General features: G+C 37.5%; 1 protein-coding gene across 1 annotated transcript in view; it reads left to right on the forward strand.

The window, feature by feature from the left end:
- Positions 1-27,060, forward strand: part of LOC125237560 (latrophilin Cirl) — a 277,700-nt gene that overhangs the window by 172,371 nt on the left and 78,269 nt on the right. Inside the window, 1 exon segment of the mRNA XM_048144688.1 lies at positions 13,128-13,163. Within this exon segment, the coding sequence (XP_048000645.1) occupies positions 13,128-13,163 (36 nt within the window).

Consider the following 27,060-nt stretch of genomic DNA (forward strand, 5'->3'; position numbering starts at 1 on the left):
AGTTCCTCATAAAGCCAAAGGCGCAAACGTCTCAGAGAGGCGCAATTTTGAGAGCTACAGCAGATGGTGAGCGAACTTCAAAGCACTACGAGTAAGATCACTTTCTAGTGGTAAAATACCGAAATGGGCATCCCGACGCGGTGACGATCGAGTCCGCAGTTAATCTCTTATTAACTCTTAGTATTATAAAAAATAATAGTGATGGCGAAATATAAGGCCTAAAAGTCGGGAACATAGGCGCCCTGTGAAGTGAAAATACCCTAAAATTTGTCAAAGACCGCTGCTCTGCAGAAGGTAAAAGCTTGAAAGTTCGCGGATTCCCCGCTGACGGGTTCAATCTTAATAAATGGAGTCAATAGGAAAAAAGAATCGCGCTCGCTTCGCTCGCGCTTACTATTTACAGCTATGGCCTCTTTTGGTTAGGGAAAGTACCGAATTTGCTTTCCTGACTTGGCTTGAAAGTTCAACCTGTTCAACCATTTGTCCCTTTCGTACTCTGAATAATGAAATCCATAAATTCTGTATTGCTGTAAGTATCTTCGAAAAAAAAATATAAATTTCGCGCTCGCTACGCTCGCGTTTTATTTTTCTACGTAGTACAACTTCTTCCCAAGGGCGCCGAAACTCAAACTCGCTGCAGCCAGCATCAACTTTCCATCAGGCGGGCCGTATACCTGTTTGCCACCGACGTGGTATAAAAAAAAAAAATGCTTCAGAAATGTCCACCCTGTGTGTCCACCATTATGGAACCGCTTAACAAATGAATTAAAATTAAATATTTATTTTTTAAGTAGCCATATTACAATGTGAACATCAAATAAAGCAACGCCGGCTGTAACCCTACGCCTCAGCCTTTTTCATTTCAGTCCCCCTCAGTTGGGAGGGGGGTATCCACTATTTGACCGGCAAGACACTCGGCGGGCCACTTCTTTTCAAAACATTACATCTTATAATAAAATTAACATATTAAATAACAAGATACAATTTAGTATGCAATAGTATTCATCAAAAAATATTAACAGACTATTATTATTATTTATTATTTATTTATTGTTATTAAAGTACAGTGACAAACTTATATCTAACATATAGTCCCACAAAACTCTGGAACAGAACGAGTTTGTCTGTGGGATCAACAATCTCTCAATTACATAAACTTAATTAAATTAACTTAAAGAAAAGTCGTTGAACTTCTTAAATAATAGATAATATAAATGATTGTAATACATTTAGGTAATGTTTTTTTAGCATAGTTACTCTATGGACTCTAAGGCACTGGTCCCACCACGAGCTATTAAGCTATGAGCTATCGGCTATAAAAACGAACACAAGATAAGCACTCCCGTGGAAATAAAAGAGACACGGCGATGTTTATAGTTACTCGCCCAGCGGTGAGCTATCAAAATCGCCGTGTCTCTTTTATTGGCACGGGGGTGCTTATCTTTTGTTCGTTTTTATAGCCGATAGCTCATAGCTTACTAGCTCGCGGTGGGACCAGTGCCTAAAAATGAATACAAGAAGTTGTATGAGTCTCTCTTTAGATCTATTATTTTTCACTCGTTCAGTGCTCTTTCAATGATCTTTATTGATAGACAGCATTAGTTGATGAAGTTTGGTGTGAGGATTTTGAGGTCCCGGTACATTATCTGCAATTCGCTCTGTGTTGCTATTATAGTAGTAAAGTTTACCGGCTGCAGCCATATCCTGTTACATAATTAAACTAAATGTTTTTGTTTATACCAGTGGTAGATTTCTACAAGCTATTGCAGCGTTGAATCTATAATGTGTAATATTTTGTTGTTGTGCGTAAAATAATATATTAATTTTAAAAATCTCATAAACTACGAAAAAAAGCAGCTCATTCTAAACCTGACCCACTTCTCCCCCTAAAGAAATGGGTACATTTTCATCCTTATTTGTATAAGGTTAAAATTGTGTGACGTAAGGTTCTTATAGAGCCGTCCTTTGTTTAATGTTCTAAGCATGTGTGTCGTTTATGGCAGCAATTTTCTTGTAATTAGTACATTAAGTGTCGTAATGATACACACGAGGCGTTGGATACGTTTATGGTGTACAAAACCAGTTAAGGATATTTTTTTAACATTGTGTTGTTGGTCTTGATGGTAATCAGTTTCCGTGGCCTACGTACGTCTAAAACTCCAGAGGTTTTGTATGCACATGCGTTGCGCTATGACAATATGTATGTTTTTCTCTTATTCGATTTGATTAAAATCAATCAATTAATGCGGGCATCGCTTCACGGTTAGTATTTCAAAACGCACTAAGCGTTTCGCTTCTACATTTCTTTTGCGAACCGCCATGGCGTGGAATGCCCTGCCTGAGTCTGTGTTTCAGCATGAGTACAATCCAGGTCTCTTTAAAGCAAGAGTAAACAGGTATCTCATAGGAGTCTCCACCATAGACCGTCTCCACCGTAGACCGCATCATCACTTACCATCAGGTGTGATCGTGGTCAAACGTCTACCTATTCATGCTAAATAAAATAAAATGTAACGGACTTTTTTTTAGTTTTTTTTTTAACGTAACGTACCTAAAACTCTTTAATTTAAGAGCGGTGATGATATATTTGATCAAACCTTAGCCTGTGATGGCCAGAGCGCCAAATATATCGTAACACATCTTTGTTAGCATAATAATGAAGATCTGTTCCGGTATATTTGGCGTTTTGGCCGTCACATTGTATTTGACGCTAACTGTACCTACTAAATTTTCAGGACTTAGATGAGACATATAAGCCAACTCAGTCGTTCTAAGAACTTGACATTTAGTTGCAAAATTAAATGGCTTAAAACAATTATCAATGAATCGGCTCATAAAATCACATAATCAATCATTATTTTTTACCAATAATTCGTCTCATTTATCAGGGGTTGTTAACAATATCGCAATTAATCTTAAAAGGAAAGGGGACGCTTCCTCACACAATCATTAGACTCCATTTTCCTCCCTGGATTTTTTACTTTAACATCTGGTCTGTCCCAATAGCTCGTAGGTGAAAGGTGACCCCGTCTAAGAAGCAAATGGTCATTGGTTCGAATTTCGGTAAAGGTATATTTGTGCGATGAAAACAAATATTTGTTCCTGACTCATAGAGGTTTTTGTACAAGTATATACTCCTAGAAACAGTGACACTCTTAACTAACCATCGGTAGACTTTATGCCCTTTTATTAAGGATTACAAATGTACAGCTAACAGTGTTGCCGATGGTGTTAGCCATACTTGGTTTAAATCAGGGCTAGGTCAATCTGTGTAAGAAGTCTCCCAATGTGTATTTATTGACTCTAAATAATCGAAAATATATTATAACACTTGGAAGTTCTCGTGTTTTCTACACATTTTTTAAAGACACACGGGTTGAACGCGATAAAATAACATTTTTACCTTTTTTTAATATTTTATCGCGTTCGAACCGTGTGAAAAACCGAAAATGTGACTATTAGTCTTTATTAAACTATTGGTCTTGACTCAGATACATCAAATTTTCCAAATATATTTTCAGTAAGGTATAGCGGGGCATATCTCGGCCGGGGAGCAAATGTAACTGGTCCATTCTTTCTATGTTTTACAATGTTTGCATTATTAAATAGAGCGTCCAACTGTCCACCGGTTATATATGGCGGCGGTAGGCGTGTTCAGTGAATACATGTAGAACTCAACATCATAGTGTAATAATGGATTACTTAGTTAGATTAATCATCAGTTTTGTGGAGCACTGTATATTTATACCATTGTTACCTTTGATTATAATAATTAAATAAATAAATAATAATGGAAAAAATGGATTAGTTACAATTGTCCCCCAGTCGAGATTTGTCCCGCTGTTCCTTAATTGTGAAATCCAGAGGAAAACGGGAGCTACCATTGTATGAGCAGCCGGTCCTCCTTCTCCACAACAATATCACGATTAATCTTAAACCAACAAGTTTCGGGGTGAACGACCTCATTTGGGGGCCCGTTGATTGATTACGTGTTTTTCTGTTTGTCAAAAGATTTTCTGCACTGATTGGTCCTTAATGTTTTCCTTGCCTGTTGCTTTGATCATTTTCTTGAAGTATGGAAATGTCTGAATAATAATGATTAAAATATGGACATCTGTTGTTAGCACGGTAATAAGGAGGTTGGAAAAGAAAGATTTTCCTTTCTTAAATTCAAAACACAACATATTTTTGGGAAAAAATTGGTAACGAAGTTAGTAAGTGATTAAACTTGGTGAAGTTTAACTCATTTTTATTAAGAATATCATATGTTTTGATTCGTTCTAAATCGACTCTATTTCCAACATCCTGAGATCAAATTCTATAAACGGTTTTTAGATGTTACATCGATTAGATTATGCACGAAAATAAAAACCCACAGCACAGTAGGTATTCTTATTTTGTAAGTACCGAAACGCAAATTAACATTACGTCTTATGTCTACTGTCAATTTACTTGTACAGTGTCGGTATTTAGCATCTGTTTGATATTTGTGCGGTCACTTATTTTAGTTTAGCTCTTTGCTTAGTTTATTAAATCCGGGACCCACTGAAAATCAGCGCTTCGGCTTGCCGTGGCAATATGCTGAGTGGGCTCCCAATTTAACATCTAGATTGTGCTGTATTTATCGCTTTTATATTTGTCCAAACTGATGTTAAATAAAAAATATTCTATTCTATTAAATAACAAACAGCTAAAATTTACTACAACTAGTAACGAAATCTTGCTACAAATTTTCGTTCAATCAGATAAAATTTACAATACCTACAAAGAACTCTAAGCAACTACCTTGGGAGCTTTGGATCCCAAATTCCTTAATCAAAATACAAAAATGTCATCCACATTCACTTTAAAACAAGTTCTAATTTATCTCAAAACTTCGAAACTTGGCCAATCCCTGTTGCCTTCTCTTTCCCCCCTATTGTGTCCAGTTTTCCGTCCTTGTCCTTCTGTGTAATTAATAATGTATGAAAGTCGCTGAGACGCCATGTATCATCGTGAGGCTGTAGGGTCGTCAAAAAAGGTTTTAAGGGTTCTCCGCATTTATTTTAATATTGGTGTATAAGTTGCCTAGTGTACCTCTTTAGTTTAACGTTTCTGAACTTCGACCTTCCTCCATAGACAGATATACTTTTGTGTTTGACCACTGACCTCTTGGACGATTCGGCCTCCAGCCCTATACAGAACTCTGCCTTCGGCCTTTGCGTTTAGACACTTGTACTTTTACTTGCGTGTTTTAAAGGTGACAGCTGGTAACTAGAGCTACCAAAAGCAACTGAGTGGCTAGACGCTTCGGGTCTTCAAACCTATGTGGAGCTCGGCCTTCGGCTTGCACCTTTTGACACTTGTGTTTTTGTTGTGTGTTTATGACTGAGTCTCTGGATTCGGGTTTTCGGCCCGGGAGCTCGGGCTTTGGCTTTCTCAATAATAGCGGAGGTCCAAACGACGTTTCACGTCAACCACTTTTTTGTATTTTGTACGGTTTTTATTAATTGTTTGTGGAACCCCAAAAAGTATAATTATTAATGTAACTTTAAGAATACTCAGGCATTAATATGTAATAGCCGCGTACTGTATAACATTAAGTTTTCGTATTTAATTAGTCATTTTAAGAAGGTTAATGTATATTACATGAGCTTATACGAGTATATGCGTTTGAATAACTTTACGAGTACCTTTCTCTTAACATATAATTTATATTGATTTGAAATTGAACTGTATTTTATTGGCTGTGTGGTGACGGGTTAAGAATTTCACCACCCCTTTTCTTCCCGTGGGTGTCGTAGAAGGCGACTATGGGATATGGGTTAAATTGTGGCGTTTGGCAACCTGTCACTGCAATGCCACAGTTTCGTTTTTCTTGCAACCCCTTATTTGCCAAGAGTGGCACTTAAGCTTTAGTAGTTTCATGTGCTCTGCCTGCCCCTTTATGGGATACAGGCGTGATTGTATGTATGATGTATGTATGTATGTTTTATTGGCTTATGTAAGTACACTAAGTACTATGTATATTTTTTTTAATAATGGGGACACCTTACACAGATCAACTTAGCCCCAAACTAAGCATACTTGTACATACTATTGGTGTTAACGCCGTGGCTTGCGTGGGCGACGGTCGCGCGATGATCGCGCGACGGCGATGCGACGCATACGAAATCAAACCTTATCGATATGGAAGTATAAGACGCGACGGCGACGGTCGCGCGACGGTCGCGCGACCGTCGCCCACGCAAGACACGGCGTAAGCGACGATATACATACTTAAGTAGATAAATACATACATATAAAATATCCATGACTCAGGAACAAATATCTGTGCTCACACAAATAAATGCCCTTACCGGGATTCGAACCCAGGACCGCGGCTTAGCAGGCAGGGTCACTACCGACTGAGCCAGACCGGTCGTTACATTTTTTTACTTCAAAATTAAAACCTTATTGTAGCAAGTCTTATCTAATACCTATCAGTTGATTTTTTGGATGTTAAATGCTTTTGAAAAAAGTTTTGTCGTTTATTTGTTGATTTCTACTTTTTTTTTATTATGATTGGGCTTACTCTTGACCACAGACTAGGCAAAGTCGCGTAGACGTGGCCTACGATAGAGTGAGCTCGCCCAGAAGATGCCTGTTCACCCTTGATTTGAAGGTCGCTGGGTTATATGTAATGAGCTCGGAAATATCAAAATTTTAATTTTGTGGTTAGGTTAGTTAAAATACATCTTAGAAGATACAGTACATAACCTAACCACAAAATTAAAATTTTGAAAAAACCCCCGACCCCGACATAGTGGACCGATTTTCATGAAACATGGCTAAGAACACTCCCGACTAACACAGCTTTCAGACAAAAAAAAACTAAATCTAAATCGCCCGATGCCACAGACAGACACACACACAGACAGACAGACAAACAGACAGACAGACGGACAGACAGACGGACAGACATACGGACAGACAGACGGACAGACAGACAGACAGACAGACAGACAGACAGACAGACAGACAGACAGACAGACAGACGGACAGACAGACGAACAGACAGACAGACACGTCAAACTTATAACACCCCGTCGTTTTTGCGTCGGGGGTTATAAATATGATATTAATTGTTTTCGTCACTTTCTGCCATACTTGCCGACGCAACCCCAGAAGAGTTTTATGAAGTTATCTCACGTTTTTATATAATTACACGGGGTGACCCTTCGGCCTGAAGGGCTCCACACATTCATAATTAATTACACGACATTACACACGGGATATGTATGGAGTTGTAGGTACTACCTATTGAAGTCTTAGAGGAAAACTACTTACATACGCTTACGTATTAATTTTTAACTGGACCAAATAATTTATTCAAAACCAATTCATTAATTACACAACATGTTAAAAAACTTACAACTAAACACTTGTACTAAAAATCTTATAAATAAAAACTTATACTACTTATCTACAAATAAAAAATTTGGCTCAAATCGTCGCCAGTGGGTAAGGTGCCCAGAAGGCTGGCCGCATTGCCCCGCTGGATAGCTACACTTATCCGCTGAGCGAAATACTGGCCAGCCCTCTGGTCACCAGATGCGTCTATGAGGCGCTTGGACAGCTCCTCATAAAGGCGTATCATGCAAAAATTACAAGTTGTAGGGAATTTCAACTATCTGAATCTAACAGAGCTTAGGTTTTAGAAGTATACTTAGAACAGAGATACAAGCTATGGTTGCGCACCGATATGATAATAATCTGTCACCTCTGTCAGTGACTTTTCAGTCAGAAACATCACTTTTGACATAGACATATTTAGTGCCATATAGTCGATCTGATATCTTATAAGCATTGTTGGAATCGAGCTGTCAATCACCGTTAGTGCGTTTTCACATTATCGGATCCGATATTGGATGTCGGACCGATATCCCATACATTACAGGCGCCATCTTGGATTTTTTCCATTGAAATCCTTCCATGTGTAAACCCACTACCATGTAGCTCAGTTTTATTAATAATAGGTATGGTCTAATCATATAATATATTTTTCAGTACAGATGGTCGTCTTTTTACGCACTAGTTCGAGAAGTGGTTCATTATATAACAGGTCGAAACTTAGGAGGCTCATCTGTACTGAAAAACGTCGTACGATACACGTGCGAAAAGGAAATTCGTAACTCGTGTCGAATTTAAAACGCTCCCTTCGTTTTTAACTTCGCCACTCGTTTCGAACTTCCTTTTTACGCACTTGTATCGTAATGTACTATTACATATTCTTTAACCCGGAAACCTCCTATAAGTGGCAAAATATGTAACATTTATCACAGTCAAAAGCCAGTAATTGGTCGAAAGTATATAAAGGGCGAGTTGCACAGTTTCTCGTCAGTCATTCACTAGCTGTCGCCGAGCTAATATAAGGAAGAAAATGGACGAATTAAAAGTGCATGTAAGGCATTGCTTACTATATGAATTTCAGTCTGGCCATTCAGCCGCCGAAGCAGTGCGTAATATATATCAGCGTGTTGCTCCTGAAGTTGTGTCTGAGGCCACGGCGAAACGATGGTTCCAGCGGTTTCGTAGTGGCGACTTTTCATTATCACATCAACCTAAGTCTGGTCGACCGGTGAAGATTAATGTAGCCAAATTAAAAACCTTAATTGAAGGAGATCCGAGGCTAACGAGTCGTACTCTTGCTACCGAGTTAGGCTGCTCTCATGTCACCATAGAAACACATTTACACGAGTTGGGAAAAAACTACAAATACAGTGTTTGGATACGGCACGAACTTGATAGAGATCAACTAAACCGCCGTGCCGATATCTGCATACAACTTCTGTCTTTTCGCCGCACATTCAACTGGTTGGACCATCTTATCACTGGAGATGAAAAATGGGTCTTATATATAAATCACACACGCAAACGTCAGTGGCTAGCTCCAAACGAAAAAGGAATAGAGGCACCAAAAACAGAGCCTCACCCGAAAAAAGTTATGCTGTCCGTTTGGTGGGATATTCATGGTATTATTCACTGGGAACTCCTACCAAGTGGAATGACTGTTACCGCATCAGTATACTGTAATCAGCTTGAAAACTTAAAACAAAAAATCTGTCAGAATCGTCCACAGCATGCTAAAGTTTTTTCTTACACGACAATGCTCGCCCACACATTGCAAAAGTGACTCGGCTAAAGCTATTGGAGCTAGGTTGGAAAGTGATACCTCATCCACCGTACTCTCCAGACTTGGCACCTACGGATTACGCATTGTTCAGATCGCTAAGCAATGCCTTGAATGAAAAAAAGTTCGATGATCAAGCCCATCTACGACAGTACATAGCTGAGTTTTTTGAATCTAAACCTAAGAACTTCTTCGCCGATGCTATTCATTCTTTACCAGAACGATGGAGACAAGTAGTAGATAACGAAGGCCGTTATATTTTTGATAAATGATTAAAATAATAAATTAAATAAAAATTACAATATTGGTTATGATTCGCTCATTACTTTCTTACCAACCCAATAGTTACGTACACAATAACTTCTCTGGCCACTGATTTGTTTCGAAAACTTTTAGGGTCTCGTGCCCAAAAGTTGTTAACAATGCCTGAATATACAATACAAGTTAAACGTTTTGATGGCACTGGTGACAGCGGTGTAATGGACATGTCAATCTGTTCATCTTATCAAAATGGTGATGGAGTTTTAGTTTGAAATACTAGTCCTTTTTTATATGTCAACTGTGCGCTGTACGTTTTTCTTACCTTGTAGTATTTTCGACACGATAAAACCGTCACATTTTTTTAATAAAAGAGGGTCCCATCTTAATGACTGGCAACGTACTTGGCATATACCTACTTATTACAGACGATAATACAATCGGTACCAAATACATTCGACGTGAAAAGTTTTTTCTCAAATTCATTTCTGTTAATCATGCTATTGTAGGTATTTATTATCTATATATTTACTACAATATGTTCTAAATTCGGAATACTAGCGCAGTTTATCATAGCGAGTGACAGTATTATGCGATACGCCATGATTTATGTGATAATTAAGCATATTAGGCATAATTACCGGTGCCCCACAATAGACTACCATAAGCAGATTTAACTTACAACTATTCATAGTACTAGTATACAAGTTGTATATACAACTATATATAGTAAATAGTATATAGGTTGTAAAGGTCGAACGTAGGGGTAAGACGCATTAACCTTTCCCGCATTAAGGTTACGTGTATTTTTATCATAATCCATGTTCAAGTAAACTTTTGGAGCTAAAAAAAAATATAAAAATATAATCTACTGGACAGGATTAATAAATTATGGTGAAAATACCCAAGGACCGCTGATCAAAATATGGCATGGCCAGTTTATCTCCGGGCGAAGCACGGTCGCGTGATATAGCCTATCATGTCAGTGCATCCTTTTCAGACTTTTAGTAAGTGTGAAAGGAACGCACCTACGCGATAAGTCGATAACCTATATTATGTGGCATTTAGTTGTATAAAGCTTTGTATACAATAACATATTTTCTAAGGTTCTTAAGAAGTTACGAAATTAAAACAAGGGCTATAAATAAAGCAACATTACGAATCGAGAAAGCAGAACTTGTTTCGTTTACTAAATTTATCCCCGCCCGTCTTGCGGGCTGGCAGGCCCAGGCGGAGATGACGGGATGACCTGGACGTGTATCTCAGCGACTGGCCGGAGATCGCCCAGAACCAGGACGAGTGGAAATCGAAGGGGGAGGCCTTTGCCCAGCAGTGGGACACGGTCATCATCCTCCTTGCGTTATCCCGACATTTGCCTTTTTGGAATTAGTCCGGTTTCCTCACGATGTTTTCTTTCACCGAAAACATCGAAGGAAAACATCGTGAGGAAACCGGACTAATTCCAATAAGGCTTAGTTACCCTTCGGGTTGGAAGGTCAGATGGCAGTCGCTTTCGTAAAACTTGTGCCTACGCCAAATCTTGGAATTAGTTGTCAGAGCGGAACCTAGGCTCCCATGAGCCCTGGCAAATGCCGGTATAACGCAAGGAGGACGATGATGTTTTCTAGCTTTCACCGAAAAGCGACTGGCAAAATATCAAATGACATTTCGCACATAAGTTCCGAAAAACTCATTGGTACGAGCCGGGGCTCGAACCCGCGACCTACGGATCGAAAGTCGCACGCTCTTACCGCTAGGCCACCAGCGCTTCCACACAGCACATGCAGTACCGGACACGGTATAGGTTTAAATAATAATAAAAAATATATCACCACCAAAAAGCAGGTCTTGTACATTACTAAGTTTGCCACCCCTACTTTAGACAACACTTGTCTTGCACCCGCAAATTACTACTATCCTTAGGGTTGTACACGTCAAATTTCCGACCATATCAGGAATTTTGATCATCGTCAAAATATTGATCAAAAATGAAATAAATAGCTAAACATTTCATAATTTTATTCATATATAATTTTGAACAGACTAGTATTTTTTTGTGCCGTATTCCACTAATGATACAGCAACTTAATAAAATTCATCATTTAATAGAAGGTGACGTTTTCAAATAACTTACTGTTTATGGTATTTGGTTCTATTGCAAACTATTCAAACAGTGTCGTGTCAAATAGGGTGGCAGTGTCAGCGTTTTCATGACTTCGTAACCAATTCGTCTACGTCGTCTTTGCTATATTATACTATTCAAATTGCCAAATCTGTCTATCCCCTATATAGGTACAAACTTAACCTGGAATTCTCCTGTAAGTATAACAGGTAACCCTACCACTGCTTACTAAGGTTTAATGTTCATTTGTGCTGAGCAAGTAACTGACAGAACTGCTCACTAGATGGCGCATTAAGACAACTTGCGGCCATCGCAGGTGCTTTAATTCCTACGAGCGAGAACGCGACCGCTTTTCAGTTTATGTTACATGTGTTGAGAATTAAGATATTTACGAAATTAGAGTTTTTGGAATGAATATAAACCCATTATAAAGTTAAATACATATATAAACTTACTATTGTTTTACCAAAAGGGGTAGGCGGAGCTTGACACTGCTCAAATTTCAGTGCTAACACACCTCGGACACTAGCAATCAAATATATGAAAAAGGCGCGTTCCTAGCAGACGGTCTAAGCTCGTGTAGGTGAACGGGCATCGTGCTTTTGCCGTGAAAGACGGACAAACAAACAAACACACACATTCCCATTTATAATATTGGTATGAAAAACGGCGTTTTATATGTATATGTTACTTATCCTACAATTCGAATGGGGGCTAGATTTAGTTTTAGCTCAGCTTATTCAGCTTCAAAGTTTGGGTTATGTCAGCTATAAAGTTCCGAAAGCAAACAATTTCCAAGTCTCATCTTACATACCTAAGATAGTAAAGATGGGCTATTATTTACAATCTCCATATGTATAAATCCAGTTTGTTTTCAGCTGGTATATATACTCTGTCAAACCAGTCTGTCAGTAAATAAGAACAAAGAAAACTATATGCATCCTTTTCTTTAGGGTGCTAGAGAAAAGGATACCTATAGTTTTCTTTGTTCTTATTTACTGACAGACTGGTTTGACAGAATATAAATTGTATGCCTTACAGATTTCTCCGCCATGTACCTGCGGTAAAGTTTTTAATGTGAGATCCTGTAATTGGCTTTCTGAATCATATCTTGTTGTATACTGTTAGTTTTATAGCTGTTGGTTCTCCATAACATAAATAAATAAATAAATAAGTATATGCAATGTAGATAGTAAATACTCAAATAAAGAAAAAAAAATTCTTACTATTTATTTATTGTCATTGGATTTTAATTTAAATCACTGTATTTCGGTATAAAAGGTTTGTTTTTACTATGTAAGTACTTCTTAAATAGGTGTACTTTTTGACTCGTAAAATATATGCTTCGCTCGCGTTAGAAAGAGACAAAAAGTAGCCCTATATCACTCTCCATCCCTTCAACTATCTCCACTTAAAAAAATCACGTCAATTCGTCTCTTCGTTTTGCCGTGAAAGACGGACAAATAAACAGACACACACACTTTCCCATTTACAATATTGATGGATGATTTGTGTGGCATTTAATAAATTGTTACCTTTTTGTAAATTGTAAAACTTATAAATTTTATTGTTTAACCATCATTTTTCTGTTCACAGGTACGGAAACACACCCAGCCAACTCACTATCTGCAGGTACCATTCAATTCTCCACCTTCTCCCAATCAATTTAAGGCTTAAAGTCGGCGGGCTTGAATTTATCACCGTAGAGTAGGCAAATCCCGTATTAAAAGTCTATGGACCGTACGTTATCCAATTCTGGGACATGGAATTCGTTTTAGCTGTGGCGTCCGTGCTAACATGGTTGATTAAAGTAAATATTTTAATGAGATGAAGATATTTGTGGGTATAAAAATAAGATTAAATATGGATATGTTATGAAACTGCATATTTTAGTGCCGTGTACACCGATGGCCGAGTGGTTCAGGCATTCGCCCGGTAAGCGGAGTACGCTGGTTCGATTCCAGCTCGGAACACTGGAGGCCTTGGTCACTTTTTCTTTGTATATGACATTGATTTAATGTTTATAACATAATAGTAGTGTTACTACTTAAAGAATACAAGTTAAAATATTTTCTATGAAAAATAATTTAATTTGTTCTTAGAGTTAGAATAGAATTGTTTCTCTTAAATTTTGGTTTTGTAAATTGTTCCTTGTCCATCATAGGAGGTACGCAGTTTTTCGGTTCCAGTAAATGGACACTTGCAAATTAACGCTATTTCTTTATATCTTTGGAGCAATAAAAAAGTATGTTTTATACCTTATCTCATGCTTAATGCAACAAGTAAAACTCATTCAAGTTTACACCGAGTATTATTTTTTTATTATTTTATACATGAACTCAACTCTCTTAGCAACATTACTAAGAATTCGTCTTGATATTTTTTTCAAGTAAACTGGTGAATTTTATCTTGTCGCCAAATCCTTCAGAAATAACCGAATTGATTGAAACTTCAAAATTAAACAGCTCTACAACCCTAGTTTATGGTACATAGCCGTCAGTTTTTAGAAACTAATTTTAGATACTTATTTTTAAGGATTTGTGTTTTTTGTCCATAATGGCATCACCGTCCATTATGGGGTATTTTACCTTACTTAGTAAAAAAATCGTGTACTCGTTGGTAAATTATACATACATGATTTTTTTTTATACCACGTCGGTGGCATACAGGTATACGGCCTGCCTGATGGAAAGCGGTCACCGTAACCTATGGACGCCTGCAAAACTTAAATTCAAGATCCTCTTTGGATTCCATAGCCATCTGTATATCAGTTGTATACCATTATATGCATTTGTTGCCTATTTTTAACCCCTGACCAGGGATCGGATACCGGTATTTTTTTCGGAACGGTTCCGTACGTTGACCCGAGAACTTTACTTTAGCGTTTCTGGTTCCATTAACCGGTATTCTTTTTCGTTCAGTGAACGAACGTTTATGAGTGAGAACTGTTCCGAAGAACAGAATTAAATGATACGTTCTTTAAAGAACAGTTCGCGGGAACGGAATTATTTCGGTTTATGAGTGAGAACCGTTCCGAAGAACGGAATTAAATGATACGTTCTTTAAAGAACAGTTCGCAGGAACGAAATTATTTCGGTTTTTCTATTTCCAAGAATTTGAACGAACAGTGCAAGCGGTGTCGGCCACGGCCATCACTTTAGTAACTTTAGTTTGATTTGAGACTAGCGGTGAGTAAACGTGGCGTCGAACGAAACAAATACGTCGAAAACATTCTGCACCACAACCACAATGAAGTAAGTTTTTTTCTTTTAATTTAGTGCTTTCAATTTTACCGATTTTAAAATTTAAGTAATGTCACGACGCTTAAGTATTTATTTACAGGCAATCGTACAGTCCAAGGTCAAATAAGGACGCGACGCCGCTATTAGCAAGAGCGAGAGAGCTGAATAACTTTCTCATTCTAACGAACATCAGCGTCCTTATTTGACCTTGGTTTGGTACGGTCATCCCATCTGTAAGCACTTTTGTAAGATGGACTTCCGAGCAAAGCGGTTCTGTTGCAATGGCCGTACCTTTCAAGGTCAAATAAGGACGCGACGCCGCTATTAGCAAGAGCGTGAGAGTTAAATAACTTTCTCATTCTAACATTTCTAACAAATAGCAGCGTCCTTATTTGACCTTGGTACGGTCATCTCATCTGTGTGCGTAGTTGAATGCACAAACGCTCACAGCCAGACTACATTTCTACAGCATATATATATATATATATATATATATATATATATATATATATATATATATATATATATATATATATATATATATATATATATATATATATATATATATATATATATATATATATATATATATATATATATATATATATATATATATATATATATATATATGTATATATATATATGTGTGTGTATGTGTGTGTGTGTGTGTGTGCGTGCGTGCGTGCGTGCGTGCGTGCGTGCGTGCGTGCGTGCGTGCGTGCGTGCGTGCGTGCGTGCGTGTGTGTGTGTGTGTAATATACACTACTTTCCCATTAATTGTGACGTTTTAAATTAAAAGGGCTCTCATCGTTGGTACTGTAGATAGTCAATTACCATAGAAATTACATCAGCTACTATCAACAATGGACCTTTAGGGTCAGTTGCACCAAACCGTCTGTCACCGTTAAAGCATTCGTTAAATTTTATTGTATGGACAGTTCCATAGGCGTCTGCTGCGTGATGATGATGTGTGTGTCAAATGTGGTTGATGCAACTGGCCCTTAGTCTAAAAACGTCACAATGAAAGATGTGAAGTGTGCAATTAGTCACAAAAATAAATTGTTTTTAGTATTCAACACTCCCGTGTCCCAGAACTCGAAGAATCCCAATTCATCCAATGTTCTTATACTGCTGCGAGTGAAAGGGGCACTAATGATGATATTTATGACTTGATCGATGCACAGAATGAGCCACTGAGTAAGTACTTACCTATACTAAACCTTCATAAACCTAAATACTGAAACTCTGCCCGGTGGTTCGGTGTTAGGACTTGCAATTATCCGTCCAATTCGAAATCCGGATGATTCGACTCGATATTTGAAAATCCGGATATTCAGATTCAGATTCAGATTCAGGGGGTAACTCCAGCCAGCAGATCCTGCTGCAAGGACTAGGAAGGGGAGACTACAGGGGGAGGAGATTTTGATACGCAATAGATATAATCGATAAACACTCAAGACAGGTTAGGATTCCTAGATCTAGATTTACTTTGAAACCATGGATGACTCCTGGCCTTTTTCGTTGTATTCGGCATCGAGACAAACTGCACGCAAAGGCTAGGCGATTTCCAAACGATGCAATTCTTCAAATCTCTTACTGTAGATACAAAAATTTTTGTAACGATCTCTTAAAAAAACTTAAGGAAGAATATGAAAAACACGAACTTTCAACAAGTTCTAACAATACAAAAAAGCTTTGGAAAACCGTTAAAGACGTATGCAACATGAATAAGACTAACTCTCAACCTCACGCTCTTCTCTCCACTTCAGACCCTGGAGAATCTTTAACTAAATGTAACAAATTCTTTTCGTCCGTGGGTCAGAATTTAGCTGAACAAATTCTTACACAAATAGGGGAAAGCGAGGAAAGTTTGGCCAGCAAAGTTCGATGTGAGAAAGCTACAAATTTTTCATTCTTTATGCAGCCTACGGACTTTAGAGAAATAGATACTATTATCATGCAGTTAAAAGACGATAGTGCACCAGGTTTAGATGGGTTTAGCAATAAACTCCTAAAACATATTAAGAACACCATCAGTGTGCCACTTACTCATATCTGTAATCTCAGTCTTAGCACAGGTTGTTTCCCTAATCATTGGAAGACGGCTTCCGTTACCCCAATTCATAAAGCCGGTGCTAAACAAATTCCCGGAAACTACAGACCGATATCACTCCTCAGCGCATTTTCCAAAATTATAGAAAAGCTTGTAAATTCAAGACTCGTAAATTATCTGGATAACTTTGGTCTACTATCTGACAGACAATTCGGCTTCCGACGGAATCGATCCACAGAGGACGCCACTTCTCTTCTAGTCAACCTTGTTTCTTCTTACTTAGACAAAAATCTTAAGTGCATAGGCGTCTTCCTGGATCTAGCCAAGGCTTTTGATTCTGTATCGATTCCAATACTGCTCCGCAAATTGCAAAACGTTGGTATACGTGGCGTCCCGCTGTCATGGTTTGAAAGCTATCTCACTGGAAGAAGGCAGCTAGTCAAAATAGACTCACACAAAAGTCCAGAAGAACCTATCAATTTTGGAGTTCCTCAGGGCAGCATTCTCGGTCCCACCCTTTTTACGATCTATATAAACGATATTTTGACACTCCACATTCCAAATTCCGAAGTTATATGCTACGCTGATGACACTGTAATCGTTTTCAATGACAAGAGCTGGGAAAGTGTAATCGCTACAGCTGAGAATGGTATGAAAATTGCAGCGCACTGGTTTAGTACTAATCTCCTTACTCTAAATAGCGACAAAACCAAATTCTTATGCTTCCACAAAACAGCTTTATCCAAACCTCCGTTTGATCCCAGGATAAAAATACATCAATGTAGTGATCTTTCTAGCAATATTTGTAACTGCAATTACATTCAACGTACTGACGTGATAAAGTACCTAGGGTTGCTAGTAGACGAAAAACTAGATTTTAAACGCCATATTCGTAATCTCGCTGATAGAATTAGGAAATGTATTTTCATTTTTAAAAACTCCGTAATTCGGCATGCAAACCGTTGCTAAAAATGGTCTACATCGCGCTGTGTCAACCAATTATTAGTTATTGCATCTCAGTTTGGGGCGGAGCACCTAAGACAACAATGCTAGAACTTGAAAGAGCTCAGCGCTCCGTCTTAAAGGTAATGTTAAAGAAATCCTTCCGATTCCCAACTTCAGATCTTTATGCTGAAGCAAAAGTTCTAACCGTCCGTCAATTATTCCTGCATAAAGTAGTTCTGCTTGCACATATCTCCTCCAAGCATTTGACTTGTTACAATTCGCTCCTTAAGAAACGAGTATTTACGTTACCGGTTCCAAAGGTATCCTCTGCTTTTGCTAGACGATTTGGGGATTATATTAAGATAGCAGCCTACAACGCTATTCTCAAGTACTGTGATATAAAAGGCAGTAGTGTAAATGAGGCCAAATATACGACTTTTAAACTACTCCAGTCACTGAGTTACATAGAGACAGAAGCAATTTTGTATAGAGTCACTTAACAACTCACCTTTCAATCTGTAATTCTAGTGTAGAATATTTGAATATAAGACTTAATATAATTATGTTTGTGTTAACTTAGATATAGTTTGCATGTACCTAACGAAACTCAGATACAAAATTGTAATTGGTTCCCCGCGATACAGGTGTAACCTAGTGCGGGGGCCTCTGGTAACTAAAGAAGATTGTAAAACTTTTAGAAAATAAACTATTCTATTCTAAAACTATTCTATTCTAAAATAGCGCTGTAGGCTCACGTGACTCTGATGATTGAGCCTAAGAGGCAGCGAGTCGTTGGATATGTCTGCGTCACATCTCACCGACTAAGACTCGAACGCAGAATCAGACAGAGTACGTTTGCAAACCGGCTCATTGCGCAGCAACCCCTGCTGCCCCGCCGTAGGCCCCCGCAGCCTGTCCAAGACACCAGAGCACCCAGTAGATAGGGTTGGGAGTGTAGGGTTTGCAGTCAGGGTAGTAGGAGAGACGGGAAATTTGGAGCCGACCCGAATACAAGGCATCGTAAAGTCAGCGTTGGGTAGATAAATACTATACTTGGTGTGTAATAAATATTAGGTGTGAGGATATGTGACTGCATTTAAAATACACCCTCCCCTTTGTCTCACTTGTCATTTCTTCGTCTCGGATGTATCAGACGGAAGCTGGAGCTTCCGGAGGGGCTTCTCCTGTCTTCTTTTACGGTTTCAGAGCCAGCTTGATGTCGTTGCACGTTGTAGTTGTGTTATTTCAGCGATAGTGGAGTATATCGGTAGTTTTCTATAACTCCACGGATCCCATGTATATTATTCTTCTTTGTCTTAATTCTTCCATAAGTAGTCTCTACGCGTGAAGTGTGTAAATATTGGTTTATTGCTACATTGCCACTGTTAGGATCACCCACAACACTTTCCTATACGTTAACTAAACAAATGACACTAAAAAATCAAAACGTAACTAAGTAATTGTTAAATTTGGTAAATATTTCACACTGTAACTGCTTTCACTGTAAGATAAAACTGAGGCCAGCATTCTGAAGATATTGTAGCACAGTTCTCAGTTTTGTTCAACCGGCTGCGCAGCGCATTCTTGATGATGAGAAGAGACAGAGTAGGTACCTATGTAATAACTACGAAGAGGGTTGAGTTGAGCACTGTTCAGATAATGAGTTATTTTTTCTGTTGCTTATTCTCGTTGATAGTTTCATTTCATGTCATTCTTTGTGAACTCGATGTATTTCTTATTTCTTGACAGACGACACAAACACGTGAGGTTTAGTACAAACAGTTTGAGTGTCCATAATATGAGCAGACTTGGCGAAGTAATAAGGGCTCCAGTAACGTTGTCCTGTTGTGGGTAAGTGCAGAGTAATGTAATAGCACAATAGTGTTGCTGGTTGTAGACGTCTACGGCGATAAGTTTGATAACACGTCCGCTGATGGGATAGTTAAGAATGAATAACGTTTTAAAGCGCTGATGCAACTATGTATTACCATTTAGGCAAATAAGGGTTTATGTATTTCTTTGGTATCTTCTTGTGACATCTATTTCTTCAAGCTCATAAAAGACCCTCACAATTTTAGGCCCATACTTTCACGGTGCATCCATTCACCACAACATATATAGCATTAGATACACAAGTTCACTTAAGGATAGCACAGATAATAACAACGACAAATTATGGTAGTAATAGTCACTTCATCTACACTCGAAATCACTTAATAAGTACTATACTTCTGTTAGTACCTACTATTTTGACTACCACAAGTACCACAACACTAGATAGCGCCCGTATGTATTCATGTAGGTATCTAAAACTGAGAGAATAAAAATATATCTCGATATTTGAAAATCCGGATATTCGGATAAAACGGATATTTCGAATATTTTTTATTTTATTTAATAAATCTCATAAGTAACATAATTATGTACCACGATACGAAAAAAACGCCGTAGGAAATTGTTATTTTATAATCAGGCTTCAGCTGTTGTTCGTAACCTTAATGTTAGGTTAGGTTACTTAGTTATTTCATTCTTGCCTTTTTTATGATATGACTTCAGTTGCCTATAAGATATATGATTTTATTTTTATGTAATTTTGACTAATATTTGATATTAATGAATTTTAATGCTAGGGACATAATCTGATTGCCATATGAGGCAAAACGTCATGTTGTGATCGTTTAGATCGAATATTACCTAAAAAAGGTATTATCTACCTACTCCTTGTTTACATATCAGATTGCATTTACGAGGTTTTCATTGCCGATTTATTCAAATGCAAAAAGAACTATGACATATTACAAACACCATTTAGCTTTGTTAAATAACAAGGCTGAATGATCTTTCTCTCTAATAATTTTCACCTCTTATCTTTGATGACTTCGTGACTCCATTCCAGTTACACTTGGGACTCTCGGGTAGACGTTCTTAGCCAGAGGGCCTTACGTTACGTATACAGCGAAAAAGTTTTGGTGTTGCAACACTTGCAACCTATTTTGAAAGGATAAAATGTAAAAGCGTATCTGCTTAACTACTTCATCTTGTTCTGCAGTTCAATACTAAACAGGTCTTCCGCCGCGGGATACATAGAAGACTTCTTTTTGTCAGAAAATTTGAACAGTTTTAGTTCTGTTAGCAATTTATTTATTTATTTATAATGTATTCGGATGCTAACAATAATGAAAGTGCAGCGTTTGATACGGTACTCAGTGTCACTTGATTGATTGAGTTAAATTGATATACATTTACATGAGATTATCCACAAATATTCATGAAAAAAACCCTGCCTGCTAAGCCGCGGTCCCGGCGGATTCGAATCCCGGTAAGGGCATTTATTTGTGTGATGAGCATAGATATTTGTTCCTGAGTCTTGGATGTTTTCTGTGTATATAAGTATGTATTTATATCGTCGCCTAGCACCCATAGTACAAGCTTTGCTTAGTTTGGGGCTAGGTTGATCTATGTAAGATGTCCCCCAATATTTTTGTTTATTATTTATTTACTTATTAAATAAGGTAGTAGTGCCACTCAAGGAGTAATTTTTGATATAAATCGCTTTAATATCGTAAATGTGTTAATTTTACTTTAAAATTTGTTTTCCAAATGAGCTTCTTAAAAATTGCAATGGTATTTCTGTCATTCACAATATTGGAATTATTCGTTTTATCCGGATTTTAACGTGCAAATTATCCGAATTTCAAAATCAGCGGATATCCGGATTACAAGCCCTATTCGGTGTCACTCCTAAAGTAGGTACTTACAGGTGACCGTACCGACATATGTCAATTAGGGACGCTGTTATTTGTAAAAAAATGAGAAAGCCTTATACGGTCAACCGGGGTGGCTTTAAAACGCAGGGGTGACTTTGAAAATTTAGTTTTAAAGTCATACTGTAAGTAAATTCGCGATTTTCTATGGTAGATTTACAAGAATATTTATTGATCTATTATCTATCTACTAGTTACATGAACAGTTTCAGTAAATAATGAATGATGTTAATTTTAAAGCCGTTCAAATACCATCAAAGTAACCCCAAATTGTCCTAAAGCCACCCCGGTTGACGTAGCTCTCCCGCTCTTACAATCCCGTACTTGTTGGACCTTGGTCGGTTTGGTCGTCTGTAGACAGTGTAGACACTAATACACTCGCCAACTACAGTTGTGTATTCCATGTAGATACACCAAGGGCCCAATTCTCAAAAGCTTGTAACTTATTGTAATAATTTTCTAGAAATGTAAGTACTTATGCAAAATAAATAAAATATTTTTATTGCAGATAAAAGCTTTGACATAGATGATGAAGATCTAGTCTTCAAAAAAATATATACAGAGAAAAAACTACCCCATATCCAAGCGATTCTGATGACCTTGAGGTGGATGTAAGTGCTTATAGTGTGAGAAAGCTGTATAAAATATATTCTGCACTAATTTGTATAAATATTGTGTGTTACTTAATCTGTGTGAATTTGTAATAGTGATATGTTTTTAAATGTTAAAAAGAGCACAACCCATGCAATCCATTTATAGTGAACCGGAACCGGACGCGATGTGCCCTTGTTCATGCAAGCGTAATATAGTTGCAGTCGTTATAAGAAAAAAGTTAGAACAAGTTTCCGAAGAGAATTTATGGGCTTGTTTAGAAGATCTCGAAAATACAATAGAAAAATATTATTAAATGTGTATCAAGATTATGTGTACTCTATCATAATTATAGCTTCAGTGTAAAAGTCAATCATATTTTGGTACATTCGTTAGTGAAATATCGTTATAAAATAAGGGTTATTCCACTAGTCAGAGTTACCTCTAAGTTGTTACCAGTGGTAACTACAATGTTATTTTCCCATAGGCAATTACTGGAAAGATTATATCATAAGATTCATAAGTTTTGTTTTATTTTATACACATGTAAAGCATGACCAGAAATATATGACTACGCGCCATGTAGCGGAATTTCATTAAAACTATTTTCTTCATAGTCATCATACTATACTGAACTGTCACTCCATACATCAGAATAACAGCGCACTCCTGCCTGACAATAGTTATTTATATTTCTGGTCAGGCTTTAGTTTCTTAACCATACTTACCATATCCAACGCGATCAATGTTATTTTCACCAAATCTAATGGCAACAGCTGAGACTGTTTCCTCACCTTTAATTGATTGGCCTCAATGGCCACTGCGTAAGAGTCGTTAGAGGTGCACATTGAATTAGAGCACACAAATATTATTTCAGTAGTTGCCTCATATCAAGGACAATATATACCGGGACTGACAAAGCCCATACAAAAGTTTACCCCTGAAATGTCCCATACATTTCCAAGCGATTATTTCCGAAAAAATTAACAATATCAAAAAATGTTAGTATTAAACCCCTGTTCATTTTTTAATACCTATCCAACAATAGGTATATCACACGTCAGGGTTGAAATGAAAAAAAAATCTCTCCCCACTTTACGTGTTCACCCTAATAATGTTCTCATGCAATGATTAGTTGGTTTCGATTTAGCTTAATATATTTTTTGTTCTTATTTATGGTGTCTGTATTTAGCTCTGCCGTGAAAAATATTTAAAGAAATAAGGAGGCCGTTTCATTATCGCCACCAGTACAAAACAAGGTCCCACGTAAGAAGAAAATAAACATCGACGACTTCGATACAGGCACAAGCTTCATGAATTTTAGGCTGTGTGGAAGTAGCAAGTCTTCAAACCTAGCTTATTAAATTGTCATTCTCTAAAACCATGCTTTAATTTTCTACAAATATTAACGCGAAACGAAACCCAGTACTCGCTGTCCCGATTGTACATGACGTCGGCACATTATTGCCATATGAAAACGATTTGTAGCGACACTCTTCAAGGGTCAAATAAAAACTTGTCAGGCTTTAGTTACTAAAAAAAATCCGGATTTAATCCGGAGTTCGGATTTTGCCCTAAAAATAATCCGGATTCTATATTATTGCAATCCCTAGGTATAACCCAATCCTTTCAGAAAATATTTACTTTATCACAAAATTATTTTAAATTTTCTTTTTGACATCGAAAAGGCTTTAGTTTTTTACATACCGAATAACTTTATTTCGGTATCATGATTCCTTTTAAGATAATTACATTATGTATAAGGTAAGGAATAATATTTAGAATACCTAAAATATGACAAATTTGCATTCTATTCAAATCAGTACGAGTATACTTCACGGAGTCCAAAACTATACGCAAATCAGAAGTCCAAAACTAGAAAAATATAGATAGAGAGCGATTGCGGGCGCCGGTCGGTCGGCTCGAGCGCGAGTACTTGCGCCGCCGGCGTACGCGTCTGTGTGCGTGCGCTACGCGCACACACAACTATACAGGGCCTCTCTGTGGGTTCCGCCCCCGTCAGCGCGACGGCGATAAAGACCTAAAAATCTGAATTCGTGCTTGCCTCCTGTATCGTCTTAATCCTTTAATGATTCCGTTAACGTGAAACTTTAAGTAGACAGATTTTATGAAGACAATTGGCCGGTGAGCCCTACAATTTTAAAATTTGCCGCCCTTTATACATGGTGTATATTCTATGCTGTTTCTTCCTATCCTAATAGTTTTAATATCCAGCATACACTATCACTGCACGTTCGCTGTTTATACGCCGAAAGTTGCAACTCAAGTAAATGAAGTAAACAAAACAAACAACCTACCTTCACCTTCATTGCCGGCCGCGGCCAGCCGGCTAACCGAAACAGAAATATAAATGAACTTCGTGTGAAAAAGAGACAGCGAAAGGCGGCTCGTGCGTCGGCGAAAACGCTCGGCTCTGGCGCTTGCTACAGTCGCTATACCTACTCCCGCGCGGCTCGGAACGAAATAATATTGGTTTTAGGAACGCTAAAATTCTGTTCGTTCATTTAAACGTTACTGTAAGGAACTGTTCTTTGAGGGAACGAAATAAGAACCGAAACCGAAATTATTTTGTTCCCACTGAACAAAATTTATAATGAACCGTTCGTTTAGGGAACGATATAAGAACCGTAACCGAAATTATTTTGTTCCCATTGAACAAAATTTATAGGTAACGGTTTAAGAACGATATCAAATGGTATTTGGGAACGGGTTCCGATCCCTGCCCCTGACGCAAAAATGAAGGGGTGTTATAAGTTTTACGTGTGTGTTTGTCTGTGTGTTTGTCTGTCTGTCTGTGTGTGAGTCTGTCTGTGGCTTCGTAGGTCCCAAACGGATGAACCGATTTAGATTTAGTTTTTTTGTCTGAAAGCTAAGTTAGTCGAGAGTGTTCTTAGCCATGTTTAATGAAAATCGGTCTACTATGTCGCGGTCGGGGTTTTTTTCAAAATTTTAATTTTTTGGTTAGGCTAGTTGGAACCACTCGCTACAGTCGTTCATCAGTGTCTCTACTCTCTAGGAAGCGACCAACTTGTAATTCTGTGAAAATGACTTGCACCAGAAACCAATGATTTTCTCATTTTGTATTGATAATAAAATGTAGTTGGCGATTTTTTACGCGAGGGCCAATATTACACGAGAGAGTTAAGCAATATTATTATCCCCTTTTGAAACAAATTACTTTTTAACCTAATATTCGTAATTTAATCAATTACCTAATATAATACCTTAAAATCAATGGTGCATGAACAGACATATTCTGGGCGAGCTCACTCTATCGTAGGCCATGTCCTGTGGCCAAGAGTAAGCCCATTTATAATAATAAAAAAATAAGCAATGCTTGTAACTATTTTTTAACCCCCGACGCAAAAACGACGGGGTGTTATAAGTTTGACGTGTCTGTCTGTCTGTCTGTTTGTCTGTCTGTGTGTGTGTCTGTCTGTGGCATCGTAGCTCCCGAACGGATGAACCGATTTCGATTTAGTTTTTTTTATTTGAAAGCTGTGTTAGTCGGGAGTGTTCTTATTTCTTATATACACCGGCGATCTCAGAAACAGTTGTAACAATTCCGATGTTTGTTATGTGGGGGTTTTCGGGGTTGAAAAATCGATCTAGCTTAATCTTAGGTCCCTGGAAACTTTTGAGTTTTCATGCGTTTTCCTTCACATTATTAAAAGCAAAATACAGTATATCATTGTACGGTATCATTGAACTATACAATAAAATCGAAATCGATCACCCAGGTACCTACCCCCTACCCAATACCTACTTTTTTAACAGAGCACCATACATAGACCGAATTTCAACATAACTTTACAAAGTGTCCGATTCAGATGTATAACTAAAGTTACTATTTTAGTTTAAAATAGCTTCGAAGGCATCCCGAAGTTGAACGCAGCCTCTCTGGGAATTATTCTGACGCGTGGGAGTTTAGGCTCTTACCATTGTCATTATAGGCTTAAACTAATAATGTATAAATAAAATAAATAACAATTCATATGTACCTAGACTCCTTAACTCAAATAATCTTTTCAATTTAAGATTAGCAGTTAAGTTCATAAATGCATGTACGTTTCTTAGAAATAAACAGATTAATTTTTTTTTAGGCACATTTACCTCAATTTTGTACAATTTTACTAGTAGATTTTTACTTTTAAAGCATAAGTAAAAGTCACTTAATGGTAAATTTCGATCGAGTTAGATATATTCTCTTGTTCTCTGAAAGAATTCACTAAGGCTACGCTATATGTTTTGTGCTACGGCAATGTACCTATAAAATGTTGTGTAAATTTCCATACTATCGTATTAGGATGCCCTGTTATTGATAGTTTATGTGTATGTAATAAAAAAATAAAATGCAATTTACCCTCATCGTTCACAAATCTTATTTGTCTTTTATTGCTTTCAAAAATTAAAAACATAACGCTTAATATATACTTTTCTAATTCGGCATGAAGTCTCAAATTTTGGACCGCTGCACTAAAAGAACCTCTTCCCGGCTCTGTGGAACAGAAAAATATTATGCACACATTGGCCAGTAAATGCTAGCTAGAATTGAAGACATACCATTTTTAATTTTATATTAGGTGCCTAGTGCCTACCTAAAAACTTAATTTTCCCCTCACTAGCTCGGAAACACGTGTTTTGTCCTTTAATACCAGCGGGTAAAAACATATTTTATCCACTAGTGGGTAAAGTAATTTGACCTTGAATAAAGTCAAATTAACTGCTTTAAAATTGATAAAAGTAGGTGAATCTAGTAATAAAGATGATTTACCGCCTGTGGAACTACTGGAAGCAGTGATAAACGCATTTTCTTGCGTTGTAGTTTCCTCGCTATAGTGAGGGGAAAAGTTTTGTGTTACACTCGGGTGCAAATGTATTTTACTTCTCGTGTGTTAAGAAACTCGCAAGTT

This window comes from Leguminivora glycinivorella, chromosome 21, assembly GCF_023078275.1.
Source record: "Leguminivora glycinivorella isolate SPB_JAAS2020 chromosome 21, LegGlyc_1.1, whole genome shotgun sequence".
Classification (NCBI taxonomy): Eukaryota; Metazoa; Arthropoda; class Insecta; order Lepidoptera; family Tortricidae; genus Leguminivora; species Leguminivora glycinivorella.